This window comes from Nesoenas mayeri (assembly GCF_963082525.1).
Source record: "Nesoenas mayeri genome assembly, chromosome: 1".
Classification (NCBI taxonomy): domain Eukaryota; kingdom Metazoa; phylum Chordata; class Aves; order Columbiformes; family Columbidae; genus Nesoenas; species Nesoenas mayeri.
Genome location: NC_137541.1, coordinates 85,695,128 through 85,712,934, shown reverse-complemented (window position 1 = coordinate 85,712,934; position 17,807 = coordinate 85,695,128). Strand labels below are relative to the sequence as shown.

The following is a 17,807-nucleotide window of genomic DNA, read 5'->3' as shown; positions in this document are numbered from 1 at the left end:
GCACTGTCCAATAGGGTCTGTGACACACACAGTCTGTCTAATGGTGTTTGTGACTCACTGTCCACCTGGGTTAGTAACACACACGTTGTCCAATGGGATTTGTGACACACACACTGCCCAGGGCGGTTTATGATATACACGCTGTCCAGGGGCGTTTGTGATACACACGCTATCCAACATGTGTGTCACAAACTACTTTGGATAGTGTGTGTGTCACAAACACCATTGGACAGAGTGTGTGTCACAAATACCCCTGTACAGTGTGTGTCTCACGAACCCCTTTGAACAGCTTTTTCAGATCCCACTATCAGGGAGTGCGAAAGGGAGATTGACTGGTGGAGTAACATCCTGACTTGCCAGTCGGAAAGGTCCCAGGGAGGTACCCCCCAAAAGGAGATGGACCTCCTGTCCTCTCGGACAGAGGCAGAAGTCCTGAGTCGGCCCCACCCTTGTTGCTGTCAGGCAGAGGTAGGGGACCTAAAAGACGACGAGGGTTGGAATCGTGTTCCGGTTCGGCGTCACGGGCAGCCCTCCTCCCTGCCTGCTTTGTCTCCCCAGGTGCCCCTCCGTAATAGGTTTGAGGCCCTGGATCTTGAAGAAGAGGTAGGTGAGGAGGCGGTGCCATGCCTGCCTACAAGATCACATAGGAAGAGGTGGTTGACTCCACAACTTAAGACTGCCTCTGATAAGAAAGAAAGAAGGGTGATAGTAATAGGAAATTCCCTTCTGAAAGGAACAGAGGGCCCAGTATGCAGAGTTGATCCTCATCTTAGGGAAGTTTGTAGTCTACCTGGAGCCCAGATCAAGGATATCACTAGAAAGCTCCCCAAACTGGCGCACCCGACAGACTACTACCCGCTGCTGGTCTTCCAGACAGATGGGGAGGAAGCTGCTTCGTGTAGTCTGAGGGGAATGAAGAATGATTTCAAGGTCTTGGGAAGGATGGTGAAAGACTCAGGGGCTCAAGTGATCTTCTCTTCACTCCTTCCATCTTCAAGTGACGATGTGGGATGGAATAGGAAAATTCATTCTCTAAATGGTTGGCTCCAAGAGTGGTGCTATAGGCAGGGGTTTGGATTTTTTGATAATGGTTGGTTCTATAAGACACCAATCCGGACAGTGTCACGTGGGAAAGGTTTATCTCGTAGCGGCAGAAGAATGCTGGGGCAGGAATTAGCTGGGCTCATTTGGAGAGCTTTAAAACTAGGCTGGAAGGGGGATGGGCTTGTAGCTGGGCTTGTCCCAGTGGGGCAGCATTCTAAAACTGATGAGGGCCGGGTGGCCTCCTATGCCCCTAGGGAGAAATGGGTGTGCTCCACTCGCTCCCTGAAATGCCTCTACACCAATGCGCGCAGCATGGCGAATAAACAGGAGGAGTTAGAATCCTATGTCCGGTCGGGAGATTATGATCTGGTGGCAATTACAGAAACATGGTGGGACAGTTCACATGACTGGAATGTGGTCATGGATGGCTATGCCCTTTTCAGAAAAGACAGGCCAGCCAGGCGTGGTGGTGGAGTTGCTCTCTATGTGAGAGAGCAACTACAATGTACTAAATTCTGCCCAGGAGTGGAGGATGAGCGAGTTGAGAGTGTATGGGTCAGGATCAAGGGGCAGGCTGGCAGGGGTGACACTGTTGTGGGTGTCTATTACAGGCCACCAGATCAGGCTGAGGAAGTTGATGAGGCCTTCTATGGGCAGCTGAGAGTGGCCTCACAGTCACAGGCCCTGGTTGTTTTGGGTGATTTTAACTTCCCTGATGTTTGCTGGAAGGACCATTCAGCCAGCCAGCCACAGTTCAGAAGGTTCCTCCAGTGCATTGATGATAACTTCCTCATGCAGATGGTGGAGGAGCCGACTAGGAGAGGTGCACTGCTGGACCTCATCCTCACTAACAAGGAGGGTCTGGTCGAAGCAGTAAAGGTTGGGGGCTGCCTGGGTTGCAGTGACCACAAGATGGTGGAGTTCAGCATCTTGTGTGGCAGGAACAGAATAGCAAGTAGAATTGCAACCCTGGACTTTAGCAGGGCTAACTTTGGCCTTTTCAAGCAATTGCTGGGGGAAATCCCATGGGCAAGACTGCTTGAAGAAAAAGGGGCCCAAGAGAGCTGGATTGCATTCAGAGATTGCTTCTTCCACGCTCGGGATCAGAGCATCCCCACACGTAGGAAGTCAAGGAAGGGTGCCAGGAGGCCTGCATGGTTGAATAGGGAATCTGTTGGGTATGCTCAAGCAGAAGAGGAGAGTTTACAGGTCATGGAAGCAGGGGCTGGCCACTTGGGAAGAATATAAGGCTGCTGTTAGAGGATGTAGGAAGGCAGCTAGGATAGCCAAGGCCTCCTTAGAATTACAGCTGGCGAGAGGTGTCAAGGACAGCAAAAAGAACTTTTTCAAATACATAGCGGATAAAACTAATACCAGAGGCAATGTAGGCCCACTGAGGAATGGGGTGGGTGCCCTGGTGGCGGAAGATACAGAGAAAGCAGAATTACTGAATGCCTTCTTTGTCTCTGTCTACTCTGCCGGAGGCTGTCCTGGGGAGCCCTGTACCCCTGAGACCCCGGATGAAGCCAGGTCCATGGAGGAGTTTGCTTTAGTTGATGAGGACTGGGTTAAGGAGCAATTAAATAGTCTGGACATCCATAAATCCATGGGTCCAGATGGGATGCATCCGCGGGTGCTGAGGGAGCTGGCTGAAGTCATTGCTGGACCGCTCTCCATCATCTTTGCCAAGTCTTGGGAAAGGGGAGAGGTGCCCGAGGAATGGAGGAAAGCAAATGTCACTCCAGTCTTCAAAAAGGGCAAGAAGGAGGACCCGGGTAATTATAGACCGGTCAGCCTCACCTCTGTCCCTGGGAAAGTAATGGAACAGCTTATCCTTGGTGCCATCTCAAGGCATATCAAGGATAAGAGGGTTATTAGGGGCAGTCAGCATGGCTTTACCAAGGGTAGGTCATGCTTGACCAACCTCATAGACTTTTATGAGAATGTAACAAGGTGGATGGATGATGGCAGAGCCGTGGATGTGGTCTACCTTGACTTCAGTAAAGCCTTTGACACAGTCTCCCACAGCATCCCCACAGCTAAGTTGAGGAGGTGTGGTCTAGACAATAGAGTAGTGAGGTGGGCTACAAACTGGCTTAAGGAGAGAAGCCAGAGAGTGGTAGTCAATGGTGCGGAGTCTAGTTGGAGGCCAGTATCTAGTGGAGTGCCTCAGGGGTCAGTACTGGGGCCAATATTATTCAATATATTCATTAACGATTTAGACGAGGGAATAGAGTGTACTATCAGCAAGTTTGCTGATGACACTAAGCTGGGAGGAGTGGCTGACACGCCAGAAGGCTGTGCTGCCATCCAGCGAGACCTGGACAGGCTGGAGAGTTGAGCGGGGAATAACCTGATGAAATTTAACAAGGGAAAGTGTAGAGTCCTGCATCTGGGCAGGAACAACCCCAGGTTCCCGTATAGGTTGGGAAATTACATATTAGAGAGCAGTGTAGGGGAAAGGGACCTGAAGGTCCTGGTGGACAACAGGATGACCATGAGCCAGCACTGTGCCCTTGTGACCAGGAAGGCCAATGGCATCCTGGGGTGTATTAGAAGGGGGGTGGTTAGTAGATCAAGAGAGGTCCTCCTTCCCCTCTACACTGCCCTGGTGAGACCACATCTGGAATATTGTGTCCAGTTCTGGGCCCCTCAGTTCAAGAAGGAAAGGGAACTGCTGGAGAGCGTCCAGTGTAGGGCAACCAAGATGATTAAGGGAATGGAGCACCTCCCTTATGAGGAAAGGCTGAGGGAGCTGGGTCTCTTTAGTTTGGAGAAGAGGAGACTGAGGGGTGTCACGGAATATTACCCCGAAGGACAACAGGGTCCAAAGCAGCCTTTTTTAAACTGGTGAAACAGGGTTTTAATATTCCAAAGTGACTTAAATACAGGTTCGAATATCAGCTGGAAACTTATTTAGGGGCGGCAACCACTACAGCAGGCGGTCCACAGAGTGCATGCACGTGGCTTCACTCAAAACAATGCCGGAGTCGCCCCTGAGTCCCGGAGAAGCACACACTTGCCCAAGCCTATCCGTAATTATTTTAAAGAGATAATTTAAAGTATGTGTGCAAACGTGCACAGAAAGTATGAATATACTCGCAATCCTGCGAGAAGTTTTACTCACGGCCGTGGCGGCGAGGCAAGCGGAGACTCCGTTCCAGGGAGCTGGGGGGGGGGCCGTGGCTCCTGGCGGCAGTGGCTAAGCTCGTTCTCTGAGAAAACTCCAACCCAAAAGGAAGTTTTCGACGAGTGTCCCGTTTTTTAAGAGCTTGACCTGACTGCAGTCATTCCTCCTATTCCCGGAAGCCCCCCAAAAACATCCCCCACCCTGGGTGTGGGCGCCCAGCGGCTTTTTGCCCCTAACGACTCTGGTGTGGGTGCTCTGGGGCCAGACAAAGAAGTCATTAGGCCCATGGCAGCCAGGAGAGAGGGGGATGTGCCCACTCCTCCATACTGAAGGAGGGAGGGGGGAGAGTGGGGGGCAGAAGAGGGGGAGAGAGGCGAGGGGGGGTTGCATTCTGCCACAATCCCACCCTGTGACTACAGTCATGGTCAAGTCATAACTCCAGAGTGGTGTGACAGCCACCTCTTGCCTCCAAAGTAAAAGGGGACATTCCTGCCAGTGAGCCTTAATGTCCACTGTGGATCGCCATATCTCATGTGTTGACTTACCCCTGCCAAACAGTTATTAATCACAATATACAATAGAATCGAGGTAATTGCAACAATCAACAATTGCCCAAGGTAATTAATGAGTCCCAGCATCAGTCACAGTTCATTAGTGTTTCCATTCCTGTGACTGTCTTCCTTCTGAATGGCTTGCTGGTTTTAGCTAGATCCTTTTCCACCCCGTCATTGTTGGCGGTGTTTTCAAGGCATCTGGATGCTTTTCCATCCCTTGCTGGTGTTAGCTGGATCTTCTTCCACAACAGGAACAGAGATTTTGTAGAAGGAAAACCTACAGCAACACTCATCAGCTGTTTTAACCTGAGCATTTTACTTACGCAAGAGTAGCAGCTTTATTCTGCATTCCCCATCAGGCACTCGTGCACACACATTAAATCACACGCGCCCGGACACCCATAGGCCATGTGGGGTCCCCGGCTGCTGCAGCAATGGGGAGCTGGTGTAGCTAAAACTTCACACCAAACACACACAAGCAAACACCTTAAGACAACCACTGCAATGGGGGTTTAAGTTAAAAGGTTAAACTTCTGCTGTAACAAAACGGGCTGTATACAGCAAAATACACGTGCCTCTTTAACCCTCCAAAGCAATGACTTATTATTATTATTTTGTGCAAATTTTAAAATCTTCAAATATGCATAAAAGCAATATCAACAACAAAAGTTGTTAAGTCTACTAATACTGAAACTTCCGTAATGCAAAGGCACATGTCCAGGCCGAAGCAAAGGCTAGTGCCATGGTTCTGCTTGCTACTGGTCAGAATCCTCTATTAGTCTCTTAATAGGAGACAGCTTGTTGTGGAGATACACGCATCTGTACTTCTCTTCCACCCTGTCATCTTCCTTTGCCCTGCAAGAAAACACAAAGAACAGACCTCGGTCCCTTTGGAACCGGGCTTTCATAGTCAACATGTTAGACTAGCTCAGAAGTTCTGAGCAGAAAATATCTCTTGGACCTTTTGTTTTAGGGGCAGGTCTTTATCGAGTTACTGCCTGTTATTGACTCTTTATCAAAATCATTAATGACCTCCATAATGCCTCATTTAGCTGCAGTGGAGTGCCAGTAAATTTTTTTTGATAGCAAGTAATATTAGCAGCTACTTTTAGCAAGCAGCAGTGCTAAGGTACGTTGCCGGGTCCTAATGGGAGCTGCCTCTGAACCTCAGAGAGCACTGAGCCGGGGCGGGGTTGCTGGTCGCAAGCCGCGGCTTTTTTTTTTTTTTTTTTTTTAACTTCAGTTTGCAAGCCGGGGTGGGGGGGGCGCTCCCGCCCGCAGCGAGTCGGGGCGGGGGGGCGGACAGCCGGAAGGTGGTTGCCTGCCCGCGCTCGCGAGGCCGGGCCGCCCCGCCCCACACCACCAGGACTTAGGGTCCAGGAACAGTAGCGGGCCGGGGGGAGATGTGCAGAGAGGCGACAGAAGTTTTACGGGGGGAAGTTTGCATCCGTTTTTCGGGTTATGCCCGTACTGGACATGCGTTTCTAGCAGCTCTCTCAGGCCTCTCCGTTTCATGCCGCCAGTCCCGGGGCAGTCGCCGGCACTCGCGGGGTGGGGCTTTGCTATGCCAGACCCCCCGAGTTGCCGGTATGGGGAGGGGGCCGTCTGGACACTGCGGCTTTTTATTTGCCTTTCTTCAAGATCATTAACAACCTCCGTAGTGCCCCGTTTTGCTGCATTTAGCAGGGGGGGACGTGGGGTACAGGTTATTGTAGATGTGGGTGGAGCAGGAGCAAGTTGCAAGGGTGTAGAGGTAAATGGCAATATTTTAATACAGGCTACCTCTGCCCTGTGACTTCCAAAGCTCCAAATCTCCCCATTAGGTAAGCACCATCGTCTACCTGCCAAAATATCGAATCCCAATATGTTCGCTTTATAAGGACTCAGGGCAACTTCCACAGCCGTTGTCCGCTTTTTCCCAGGCAGCAAAAGGTGGATTCGAGCTAAAGGACATCTCTCTGCTACACCCGTTACCCCTACTATAATGATGGCCTTCCTTGATGGTTTAATCCCGAGTTTGTCAGCTTGCCCCCTGTTCAAAACACTGATTTGTGCGCCCGTGTCAATTAGAAATTTTACACTTATCCGCCTTGGGCCAACGGGGATATGTATGTATGGTTTTTTATCACTGGACCATTGGCAAGAGAATACAGAGCGGGTGGGGCGGTCCCGGTTCCCATCCGCCTTTACTAGTTTTTTGACTCCCTTTGTGAGGATGCGAAAGGGTTAGTGTTTCACTTGTCCTCGGGGGAGGGGGCGGTTGCCGGTGCCTTCTCTTTGTTCTCTGATCTTCCCTCTAAGTATTCCACTAGCTCCTGTAAATGCTCAGTGGAGAGCTTGTGCACCAGTTTTCAAGGCACGCCCAAAGCGGCTGCACGGTGCCAGAGGTCGCTCCGCTGCAAACTGCTACTCTGATTTGACTGGCAGCCAAAACGCTCCGGTTTCTGTGACGGGGGGGTGCGGCCTGGTGGGGGAGGGTCCCTGAAGAGGCTCGGCTCGGCTCGTCTTCCGGACCGCCCGGCTTCTATACGGGCTGCCGCTCGGGTCTACCCACCCCATCTCGCGCCCATGTGTAACCACATTGTGTAAAATTTCCGCCCAGGTTAATACATGTTCAGGAGGACTTCGGGGATTTTGCTTATTACGATCGATAGCCCCCTGAATTTTTTCCTTAAGGGATTGGACATATATTTTTAAGGCATCCGGTAATCCTTTAATAAGCAGCCAAAGGTGGACCGGATCCACCGGCGCCGCCATAGGGGAGGACTGCCGGCCTCTTTCATACATTGCTTGTATACAAGCCGCCTTTTAAACTCCCTCGGCAAGGTTCGATAAACCTTTTATAACAATTGCCACCGGCTCCCCACGTTCCCTAGGATCTATACCACCAGCCCAGTAAGCTACACGAGATGTGATGGACTGATCACCGTCTGGACCATCACTTAAAAATACCCCTGGGCCCCAGAAACCTGTGGCCTCGTCCTTACTCAATAATATTCTATCACCCCCAGTAAGTGAAACGCGCCAAAGATATTCAGTCTCTGTCTCGCCCGGCTTCCGTGAGAATCTAGTTTGTAAATCCCCTAGCTCCAGTCCTGAATATGGTGTGCTATGGGTAGCCGTGCGTGGATTTCTGCCTCGGCCGTCCGTATGTGTTTCAGTTCTAATAAGAGGACGCACGTTCTTAGTCTCTACCCCCCCTTCATCAGCGCTGTTTTCAGAGTCAGTATCTCTGTTGAGAAGCGGGGGGGCCGAGGAGCACGCCTGAGCTGGGGGGACGCTAGAGGAAGCTCTCATATTAATTAACAAAAACTCAAGTTTTTGTTCCAAAAAACCAAGTTTCTGTTCTAACAAGCCAAATCTCTGTTCTAAGTAATCCGATCGTATGCTTTGTCGCGAAAAGTCCTGTATTAGACAGTCAAACTGTTCGCTCTGCCGCGAGTGGTTTTGCTTTAAAAGGTCAAACTCTTTGCCTTGCCGCGAAAGGTCCTGCTTTAAGGAGTTAAACTGTTCGCTCTGCTGCGAAAAGTCCTGCTTTAAGGAGTCAAACTTTTCGCTTTGCTGTGAAAAGTCCTGCTTTAAGGAGTCAAACTTTTCGCTTTGCTGCGAAAGGTTTTGCTTTAAAGAGTCAAATTGTTTGGTTTGCCACAAAAGGTCCTGCTTTAAGGAGTCAAACTTTTCCCTTTGCCGCGAGAAGTTTTCCTCCATTCGGTGCTTAAGTTTACACAGATCCTGTGCTACCTTTAAGCAAACACACAAACTGAAGCACATCGCGCACCATATAATGAAAAACCACGCCGCAAAATGCCAGGTTTCTGCAGAAATGTTACTCAACCCTCTAAAAAGTACCTCCATGTCTGATATCCTGCCGACTACGCCAAATTGTCACGGAATATTACCCCGAAGGACAACAGGGTCCAAAGCAGCCTTTATTAAACTGGTGAAACAGGGTTTTAATATTCCAAAGTGACTTAAATACAGGTTCGAATATCAGCTGGAAACTTATTTAGGGGCGGCAACCACTACAGCAGGCGGTCCACAGAGTGCATGCACGTGGCTTCACTCAAAACAATGCCGGAGTCGCCCCTGAGTCCCGGAGAAGCACACACTTGCCCAAGCCTATCCGTAATTATTTTAAAGAGATAATTTAAAGTATGTGTGCAAACGTGCACAGAAAGTATGAATATACTCGCAATCCTGCGAGAAGTTTTACTCACGGCCATGGCGGCGAGGCAAGCGGAGACTCCGTTCCGGGGAGCTGGGGGGGGGGCCGTAGCTCCTGGCGGCAGTGGCTAAGCTCGTTCTCTGAGAAAACTCCAACCCAAAAGGAAGTTTTCGACGAGTGTCCCGTTTTTTAAGAGGTTGACCTGACTGCAGTCATTCCTCCTATTCCCGGAAGCCCCCCAAAAACATCCCCCACCCTGGGTGTGGGCGCCCAGCGGCTTTTTGCCCCTAACGACTCTGGTGTGGGTGCTCTGGGGCCAGACAAAGAAGCCATTAGGCCCATGGCAGCCAGGAGAGAGGGGGATGTGCCCACTCCTCCATACTGAAGGAGGGAGGGGGGAGAGTGGGGGGCAGAAGAGGGAGAGAGAGGCGAGGGGGGGTTGCATTCTGCCACAAGGGGTGACCTTATTAATGTTTATAAATATATAAAGGGTGAGTGCCACGAGGATGGCAGGCTCTCCTCGGTGGCAAACAATAATAGGACAAGGGGTAATGGGATCAAGCTGGACCACAAGAGGTTCCACTTCAATTGGAGAAAAAAATTAAGGGTGATAGAGCACTGGAACAGGCTGCCTAGGGGGGTTGTGGAGTCTCCTTCTCTGAAGACATTCAAGACCCACCTGGACATGGTCCTGTGCGACCTCACCTAGGAATTCCTTTCTCCAGCAGGGGGATTGGACTAAATGATCTTTTGAGGTCCCTTCCAATCCCAAACATACTGTGATACTGTGATACTGTGATACTGTCCAGGGGGGTTTGTGACAAAAACAGTGTCTAATGAAGTTTGTGACACACACACAGTCCAAATGGGTTTGAAACACACACACTCTCTAGGGAGTTTGTGACACACACGCTGTCAAACGGGGTTTGTGATACACACACTCTCCAATGGGGTTTGTGACACACACTGTGTACAGGGGGGTTTGTGACACACACGATGTCCAATAGGGTTTGAGAAACACTCCCTGTCCAAAGGGTTTTGTGACACAAAGCCTGTCCAGGGTCGTTTCTGGCACACACACTGTCCAGGGGTGTTTGTCATACACACACTGTCCAGTCAGGTTTGTGACACACACACTGTTCAATGGGGTTTGTGACACACACACAGTTTAATGGTGATGGTGACACACACACTATCCAAAGGGGCTTGTTATCCACAGAAACTGTCGAAGGGGGTTTATAAAATACACACTGTCCATGGGGGTTTATGAAATACACACTGTCCATGGGGGTTTATGACACACACACTGCATACTGGTGTTTGTGACACACACGCTGTCCAATGGTGTTTGTGACACACACACTGTCCAATGGAGCTTGTGACACACACACAATTAAATGGGATTTGAGACAGACACACTGTCTAATGGTGTTTGCCACACACACACAGTCCAATGGGGTTTGAGACACACACTCTGTCTAGGGGGGTTTGTGACACACTCGCTGTCCAATGGGGTTTGAGATAGAGACGCTGTCCAGGAGGGTTTGTGACAGACACACAGTCCAATGGGGTTAGAGAAAGAGACACTGTCCAATGGGGTTTGTGAAACACACACTGTCCAATGGTGTTTGTGACACACACGGTGTCTAACGTGGTTTGTAAAAAGCACACTGTCCAATGGGTTTTGTGACACACACACCCTATCCAGGGGGGTATTTGACACAAACACAGTCCAACGGGGTTTGCGTCACACACACTTTCCAATGGGGTTAGTGACAGACAGGCTGTCAAGGGTTGTTAGTCACATACACGCTGTCAATAGGGGTTTATTACACACATGCTGTCCAGGGGATTTGTGACACGCATACTGTCCAATGGGGTTTGTGAAATACACGCTGTCCAATAGGGTTTTTGACACACACGCTGTTCAATGGGGTTTCTTATACACACTCTGTCCAATGGGATTTGTGACATTCAAACTTTCCAATGGGGTTTGTGACACACAGCCTGTCCAGGGGCGTTTGTGACACATACGCTGTCCATTCGGGTTTGGATACATACTCTGTCCAATGGGGTGTGTGACACACACAGTGTCCAGGAGGCTTTGTGACACACTCACAGTCCAATTGTGTTTGTGAAACACACACTGTCCAGTGAGATTTATGACACACTTGTTGTCTAACGTGGTTTGTGACAAACACACTGTCCAATGGGTTTTGTGACACACACGCTGTCCAGTGGGGTTTGTGACACACACGCTGTCCAACGTGGTTTGTGACACACACGCTGTCCAGTGGGGTCTGTGACACACACACTGTTCAATGTGGTTTCTTACACACACTTTCCAATGGGGTTTTTGACAGACACGCTGTCCAATGGGATTTGTGACACACACACACACAGTCCAAAGGGGTTTGTGACAGAGACACTGTCCAATGGTTTTTTTGAAACACAGACTGTCCAATGGGGTTTGTGACACACACACAGTCCAATGGGGTTTGAGACAGAGACACTGTCAAATGGTGTTTGTGACACACACGCTGTTCAATGGGGGTCTGTGACACACACAGTCCAACGGGGTCTGTGACTGACACGCTGTCCAATGGGTTTTGTGACACACACACTCTGTCCAAAGGGGTTTGTGACACATACACTGTCCTATGGGTTTGTTAGACACACGTTCTCCAATAGGGTTTGTGACACAGATGCTGTCCAATGGGGTTTGTGTCACACAGACGGTCCATGGTGGTTTGTGGCACACACAGTGTCCAAGAGGGTTTGTGACACACACAATGTCGAAGGGGGATTCTGACACACACACTGTGTATTGGGGTTTGTGACACGCACAATGTAAAAGGGGGACTGTTACACACATGTAGTACAAAGGGGTTTTTGACACACACGCTGTCCAATGGGGTTTGAGACACACACACTGTCCAGGAGGGTTTCTGACACACGCACTGTCCAATGGTGTTTGTGACACACACACTGTCCAATGGGGCTTGTGACACACACACAGTTGAATGAGATTTGAGACAGACACACTGTCTAATGGTGTTTGTCACACACACACAGTCCAATGGGGTTTGAGACACTGTCTAATGGGGATTGTAACACACAGACAGTCCAATGAGGTTTGAGACATAGACACTGTCCAATGGTGTTTGTGAAACACAAACTGTCCAATGGGGTTTGTGACACACACGTTGTCTACGTGGTTTGTAACAAGCACACTGTCCAATGGTTTTTGTGACACACACATTATCCAGGGGCGTTTGTGACACACACACTGTCCAACGCGGTTTCTGACACACACTTTCCAACGGGGTTTTTGACAGACACGCTGTCCAATGGGTCTTGTGACACACACAGAGTCCAAATGGGTTTGAGACACACAGATTGTCCCATAGGGTTTGTGACACACACGCTGTCCAGAGGTGGTTGTGACACACACGCTGTCCAATGGGGTTTGTGACACACACCCTGTCCGGGGGCGTTTGTGAAGCAGATGCTGTCCAATGGGTTTTTGTCACACAAACGGTCCATGGCAGTTTGTGACACACACAGTGTCCAAGGGGGTTTGTGACACACATACTGTCCAATGAGATTTGTGACAGACACGCTGTCCAGAAGTGTTTGTGACACACACACTGTACAATGGGGTTTGAGACACACACACGGTCCAGGAGGTGTTCTGACACACACACTGTCCAAAGGAGTTTCTAACACACATTGTCCAATGGGGTTTGTGACACGCACACACTGTCCAATGGGGTTTGTGACACACATACTGTCCAATGAGGTTTGTTACACACACGTTGTCCAGGGGGGTTTGTGACAGACACACAGTCCAATGGGGTTTGAGAAAGAGACACTGTCCAATGGGGTTTGTGAAACACACACTGGCCAATGGTGTTTGTGACACACACGGTGTCTAACGTGGTTTGTAAAAAGCACACTGTCCAATGGGTTTTGTGACACACACACCCTATCCAGAGGGGTATTTGACACAAACACAGTCCAACGGGGTTTGCGTTACACACACTTTCCAATGGGGTTAGTGACAGACAGGCTGTCAAGGGTTGTTAGTGACATACACGCTGTCAATGGGGTTTATTACACACATGCTGTCCAGGGGATTTGTGACACGCATACTGTCCAATGGGGTTTGTGACACACATACACACAGTCCAAAGGGGTTTGTGACAGAGACACTGTCCAATGGTGTTTGTGAAACACAGACTGTCCAATGGGGTTTGTGACACACACACAGTCCAATGGGGTTTGAGACAGAGACACTGTCAAATGGTGTTTGTGACACACACGCTGCTCAATGGGGGTCTGTGACACACACAGTCCAACGGAGTCTGTGACTGACACGCTGTCCAATGGGTTTTGTGACACACACACTCTGTCCAAAGGGGTTTGTGACACATACACTGTCCTATGGGTTTGTTAGACACACGTTCTCCAATAGGGTTTGTGACACAGATACTCTCCAATGGGGTTTGTGTCACACACAGAGTCTTATGGGGTTTGAGACAGAGACACAGTCCAATGGTGTTTCTGAATCACACACTGTCCAATGAGGTTTGTGTGGCAGAATGCAACCTCCCCCTCGCCTCTCTCCCCCTCTTCTGCCCCCACTCTCCCCCTCCCTCCTTCAGTATGGAGGAGTGGGCACATCCCCCTCTCTCCTGGCTGCCGCAGGCCTAACAGCCTCTTTGTCTGGCCCCAGAGCACCCATACCAGAGTCACTAGGGGCAAAAAGCTGCTGGGCGCCCACACCCAGGGTGGGGGATGTTTTTGGGGGGCTTCCGGGAATAGGAGGAATGACTGCAGTCAGGTCAAGCTCTTAAAACGGGACACTCGTCGAAAACTTCTCTTTGGCCCTGGAGTTTTCTCGGAGAACGAGCTTAGCCACTGCCGCCAGGAGCTACGGCCCCCCCCCCAGCTCCCCGGAACGGAGTCTCCGCTTGCCTCGCCGCCACGACCGTGAGTAAAACTTCTCGCAGGATTGCGAGTATATTCATACTTTCTGTGCACGTTTGCACACATACTTTAAATTATCTCTTTAAAATAATTACGGATAGACTTGGGCAAGTGTGTGCTTCTCCGGGACTCAGGGGCGACTCCGGCATTGTTTTGAGTGAAGCCACGTGCATGCACTCTGTGGACCGCCTGCTGTAGCGGTTGCCGCCCCTAAATAAGTTTCCAGCTGATATTCGAATCTGTATTTAAGTCACTTTGGAATATTAAAACCCTGTTTCACCAGTTTAATAAAGGCTGCTTTGGACCCTGTTGTCCCTCGGGGTAATATTCCGTGACAATTTGGCGTATTCGGCAGGATATCAGACATGGAGGTACTTTTTAGAGGGTTGAGTAACATTTCTGCAGAAACCTGGCATTTTGCGGCGTGGTTTTTCATTATGTGGTGCGCAATGTGCTTCAGTTTGTGTGTTTGCTTAAAGGTAGCTCAGGATCTGTGTAAACTTAAGCACCGAATGGAGGAAAACTTCTCGCGGCAAAGGGAAAAGTTTGACTCCTTAAAGCAGGACCTTTTGTGGCAAACCAAACAATTTGACTCTTTAAAGCAAAACCTTTCGCAGCAAAGCGAAAAGTTTGACTCCTTAAAGCAGGACTTTTCGCAGCAAAACGAAAAGTTTGACTCCTTAAAGCAGGACTTTTCGCAACAGAGCGAAAAGTTTGACTCCTTAAAGCAGGACTTTTCGCAGCAGAGCGAACAGTTTAACTCCTTAAAGCAGGACCTTTCGCGACAAGGCAAAGAGTTTGACCTTTTAAAGCAAAACCTCTCGCGGCAGAGCGAACAGTTTGATTGTCTAATACAGGACTTTTCGCGACAAAGCATACGATCGGATTACTTAGAGAAGAGATTTGGCTTGTTAGAACAGAAACTTGGTTTTTTGGAACAAAAACTTGAGTTTTTGTTAATTAATATGAGAGCTTCCTCTAGCGTCCCCCCAGCTCAGGCGTGCTCCTCGGCCCCCCCGCTTCTCAACAGAGATACTGACTCTGAAAACAGCGCTGATGAAGGGAGGGTAGAGACTAAGAACGTGCGTCCTCTTATTAGAACTGAAACACATACGGACGGCCGAGGCAGAAATCCACGCACGGCTACCCATAGCACGCCATATTCAGGACTGGAGCTAGGGGATTTACAAACTAGATTCTCACGGAAGCCGGGCGAGACAGAGACTGAATATCTTTGGCGCGTTTCACTTACTGGGGGTGATAGAATATTATTGAGTAAGGACGAGGCCACAGGTTTCTGGGGCCCAGGGGTATTTTTAAGTGATGGTCCAGACGGTGATCAGTCCATCACATCTCGTGTAGCTTACTGGGCTGGTGGTATAGATCCCAGGGAACGTGGGGAGCCAGTGGCAATTGTTATAAAAGGTTTATCGGACCTTGCCGAGGGAGTTCAAAAGGCGGCTTGTATACAAGCAATGTATGAAAGAGGCCGGCAGTCCCCCCCTATGGCGGCGCCGGTGGATCCGGTCCACCTTTGGCTGCTTATTAAAGGATTACCGGATGCCTTAAAAATATATGTCCAATCCCTTAAGGAAAAAATTCAGGGGGCTATCGATCGCAGTAAGCAAAATCCCCGAAGTCCTCCTGAACATGTATTAACCTGGGCGGAAATTTTACACAATGTGGTTACACATGGGCGCGAGATGGGGTGGGTAGACCCGAGCGGCAGCCCGTATAGAAGCCGGGCGGTCCGGAAGACGAGCCGAGCCGAGCCTCTTCAGGGACCCCCCCCCCCACCAGGCCGCCCCTCCCGTCACAGAAACCGGAGCGTTTTGGCTGCCAGTCAAATCAGAGTAGCAGTTTGCAGCGGAGCGACCTCTGGCACCGTGCAGCCGCTTTGGGCGTGCCTCGAAAACTGGTGCACAAAGCTCTCCACTGAGCATTTACAGGAGCTAGTGGAATACTTAGAGGGAAGATCAGAGAACAAAGAGAAGGCACCGGCAACCGCCCCCCCCCTCCGAGGACAAGCGAAACACTAACCCTTTCGCATCCTCACAAAGGGAATCAAAAAACTAGTAAAGGCGGATGGGAACCGGGACCGCCCCACCCGCTCTGTATTCTCTTGCCAATGGTCCAGTGATAAAAAACCATACATACATATCCCCGTTGGTCCAAGGCGGATAAGTGTGAAATTTCTAATTGACACGGGCGCACAAATCAGTGTTTTGAACAGGGGGCAAGCTGACAAACTCGGGATTAAACCATCAAGGAAGGCCATCAATATAGTAGGGGTAACGGGTGTAGCAGAGAGATGTCCTTTAGCTCGAATCCACCTTTTGCTGCCTGGGAAAAAGCGGACAACGGCTGTGGAAGTTGCCCTGAGTCCTTATAAAGCGAACATATTGGGATTCGATATTTTGGCAGGTAGACGATGGTGCTTACCTAATGGGGAGATTTGGAGCTTTGGAAGTCACAGGGTAGAGGTAGCCTGTATTAAAATATTGCCATTTACCTCTGCACCCTTGCAACTTGCTCCTGCTCCACCCACATCTACAATAACCTGTACCTCACGTTCCCCCCTGCTAAATGCAGCAAAACGGGGCACTACGGAGGTTGTTAATGATCTTGAAGAAAGGCAAATAAAAAGCCGCGGTGTCCAGACGGCCCCCTCCCCGTACCGGCAACTCGGGGGGTCTGGCATAGCAAAGCCCCACCCCGCGAGTGCCGGCGACTGCCCCGGGACTGGCGGCATGAAACGGAGCGGCCTGAGAGAGCTGCTAGAAACGCATGTCCAGTACGGGCATAACCCGAATAACGGACGCAAACTTCCCCCCGTAAAACTTCTGTCGCCTCTCTGCGCATCTCCCCCCGGCCCGCCACCGTTCCTGGACCCTAAGTCCTGGTGGTGTGGGGCGGGGCGGCCCGGCCTCGCGAGCGCGGGCAGGCAACCACCTTCCGGCTGGCCGCCCCCCCCCGACTCACTGCGGGCGGGAGCGCCCCCCCACCCCGGCTTGCAAACTGAAGTTAAAAAAAAAAAAAAAAAAAAAAGCCGCGGCTTGCGACCAGCAACCCCGTCCCGGCTCAGTGCTCTCTGAGGTTCAGAGGCAGCTCCCATTAGGACCCGGCAATGTGCCTTAGCACTGCTGCTTGCTAAAAGTAGCTGCTAATATTACTTGCTATCAAAAAAATTTACTGGCACTCCACTGCAGCTAAATGAGGCATTATGGAGGTCATTAATGATTTTGATAAAGAGTCAATAACAGGCAGCAACTCGATAAAGACCTGCCCCTAAAACAAAAGGTCCAAGAGATATTTTCTGCTCAGAACTTCTGAGCTAGTCTAACATGTTGACTATGAAAGCCCGGTTCCAAAGGGACCGAGGTCTGTTCTTTGTGTTTTCTTGCAGGGCAAAGGAAGATGACAGGGTGGAAGAGAAGTACAGATGCGTGTATCTCCACAACAAGCTGTCTCCTATTAAGAGACTAATAGAGGATTCTGACCAGCAGCAAGCAGAATCATGGCACTAGCCTTTGCTTCGGCCTGGACATGTGCCTTTGCATTACGGAAGTTTCAGTATTAGCAGACTTAACAACTTTTGTTGTTGATATTGCTTTTATGCATATTTGAAGATTTTAAAATTTGCACAAAATAATAATAATAATAATAAGCCATTACTTTGGAGGGTTAAAAGAGGCACGTGTATTTTGCTGTATACAGCCCGTTTTGTTACAGCAGAAGCTTAACCTTTTAACTTAAACCCCCATTGCAGTAGTTGTCTTAAGGTGTTTGCTTGTGTGTGTTTGGTGTGAAGTTTTAGCTACACCAGCTCCCCATTGCTGCAGCAGCCGGGGACCCCACATGGCCTATGGGTGTCCGGGCGCGTGTGATTTAATGTGTGTGCACGAGTGCCTGATGGGGAATG

General features: G+C 50.0%; 1 protein-coding gene across 1 annotated transcript in view; it reads left to right on the top strand.

The window, feature by feature from the left end:
- The window catches only part of LOC308042252 (rap1 GTPase-activating protein 1-like), a gene marked incomplete at both ends in the record, with an annotated part of 106,859 nt that extends 89,447 nt beyond the window's left edge, over positions 1–17,412 (top strand). The window contains 2 exons of the mRNA XM_080347509.1: positions 16,478–16,679; positions 17,292–17,412. Coding sequence (XP_080203635.1) covers positions 16,478–16,679; positions 17,292–17,412 — 323 coding nt within the window. The remainder of the gene's footprint in view (positions 1–16,477; positions 16,680–17,291) is intronic.
- Positions 17,413–17,807: the final 395 nt, after the last annotated feature.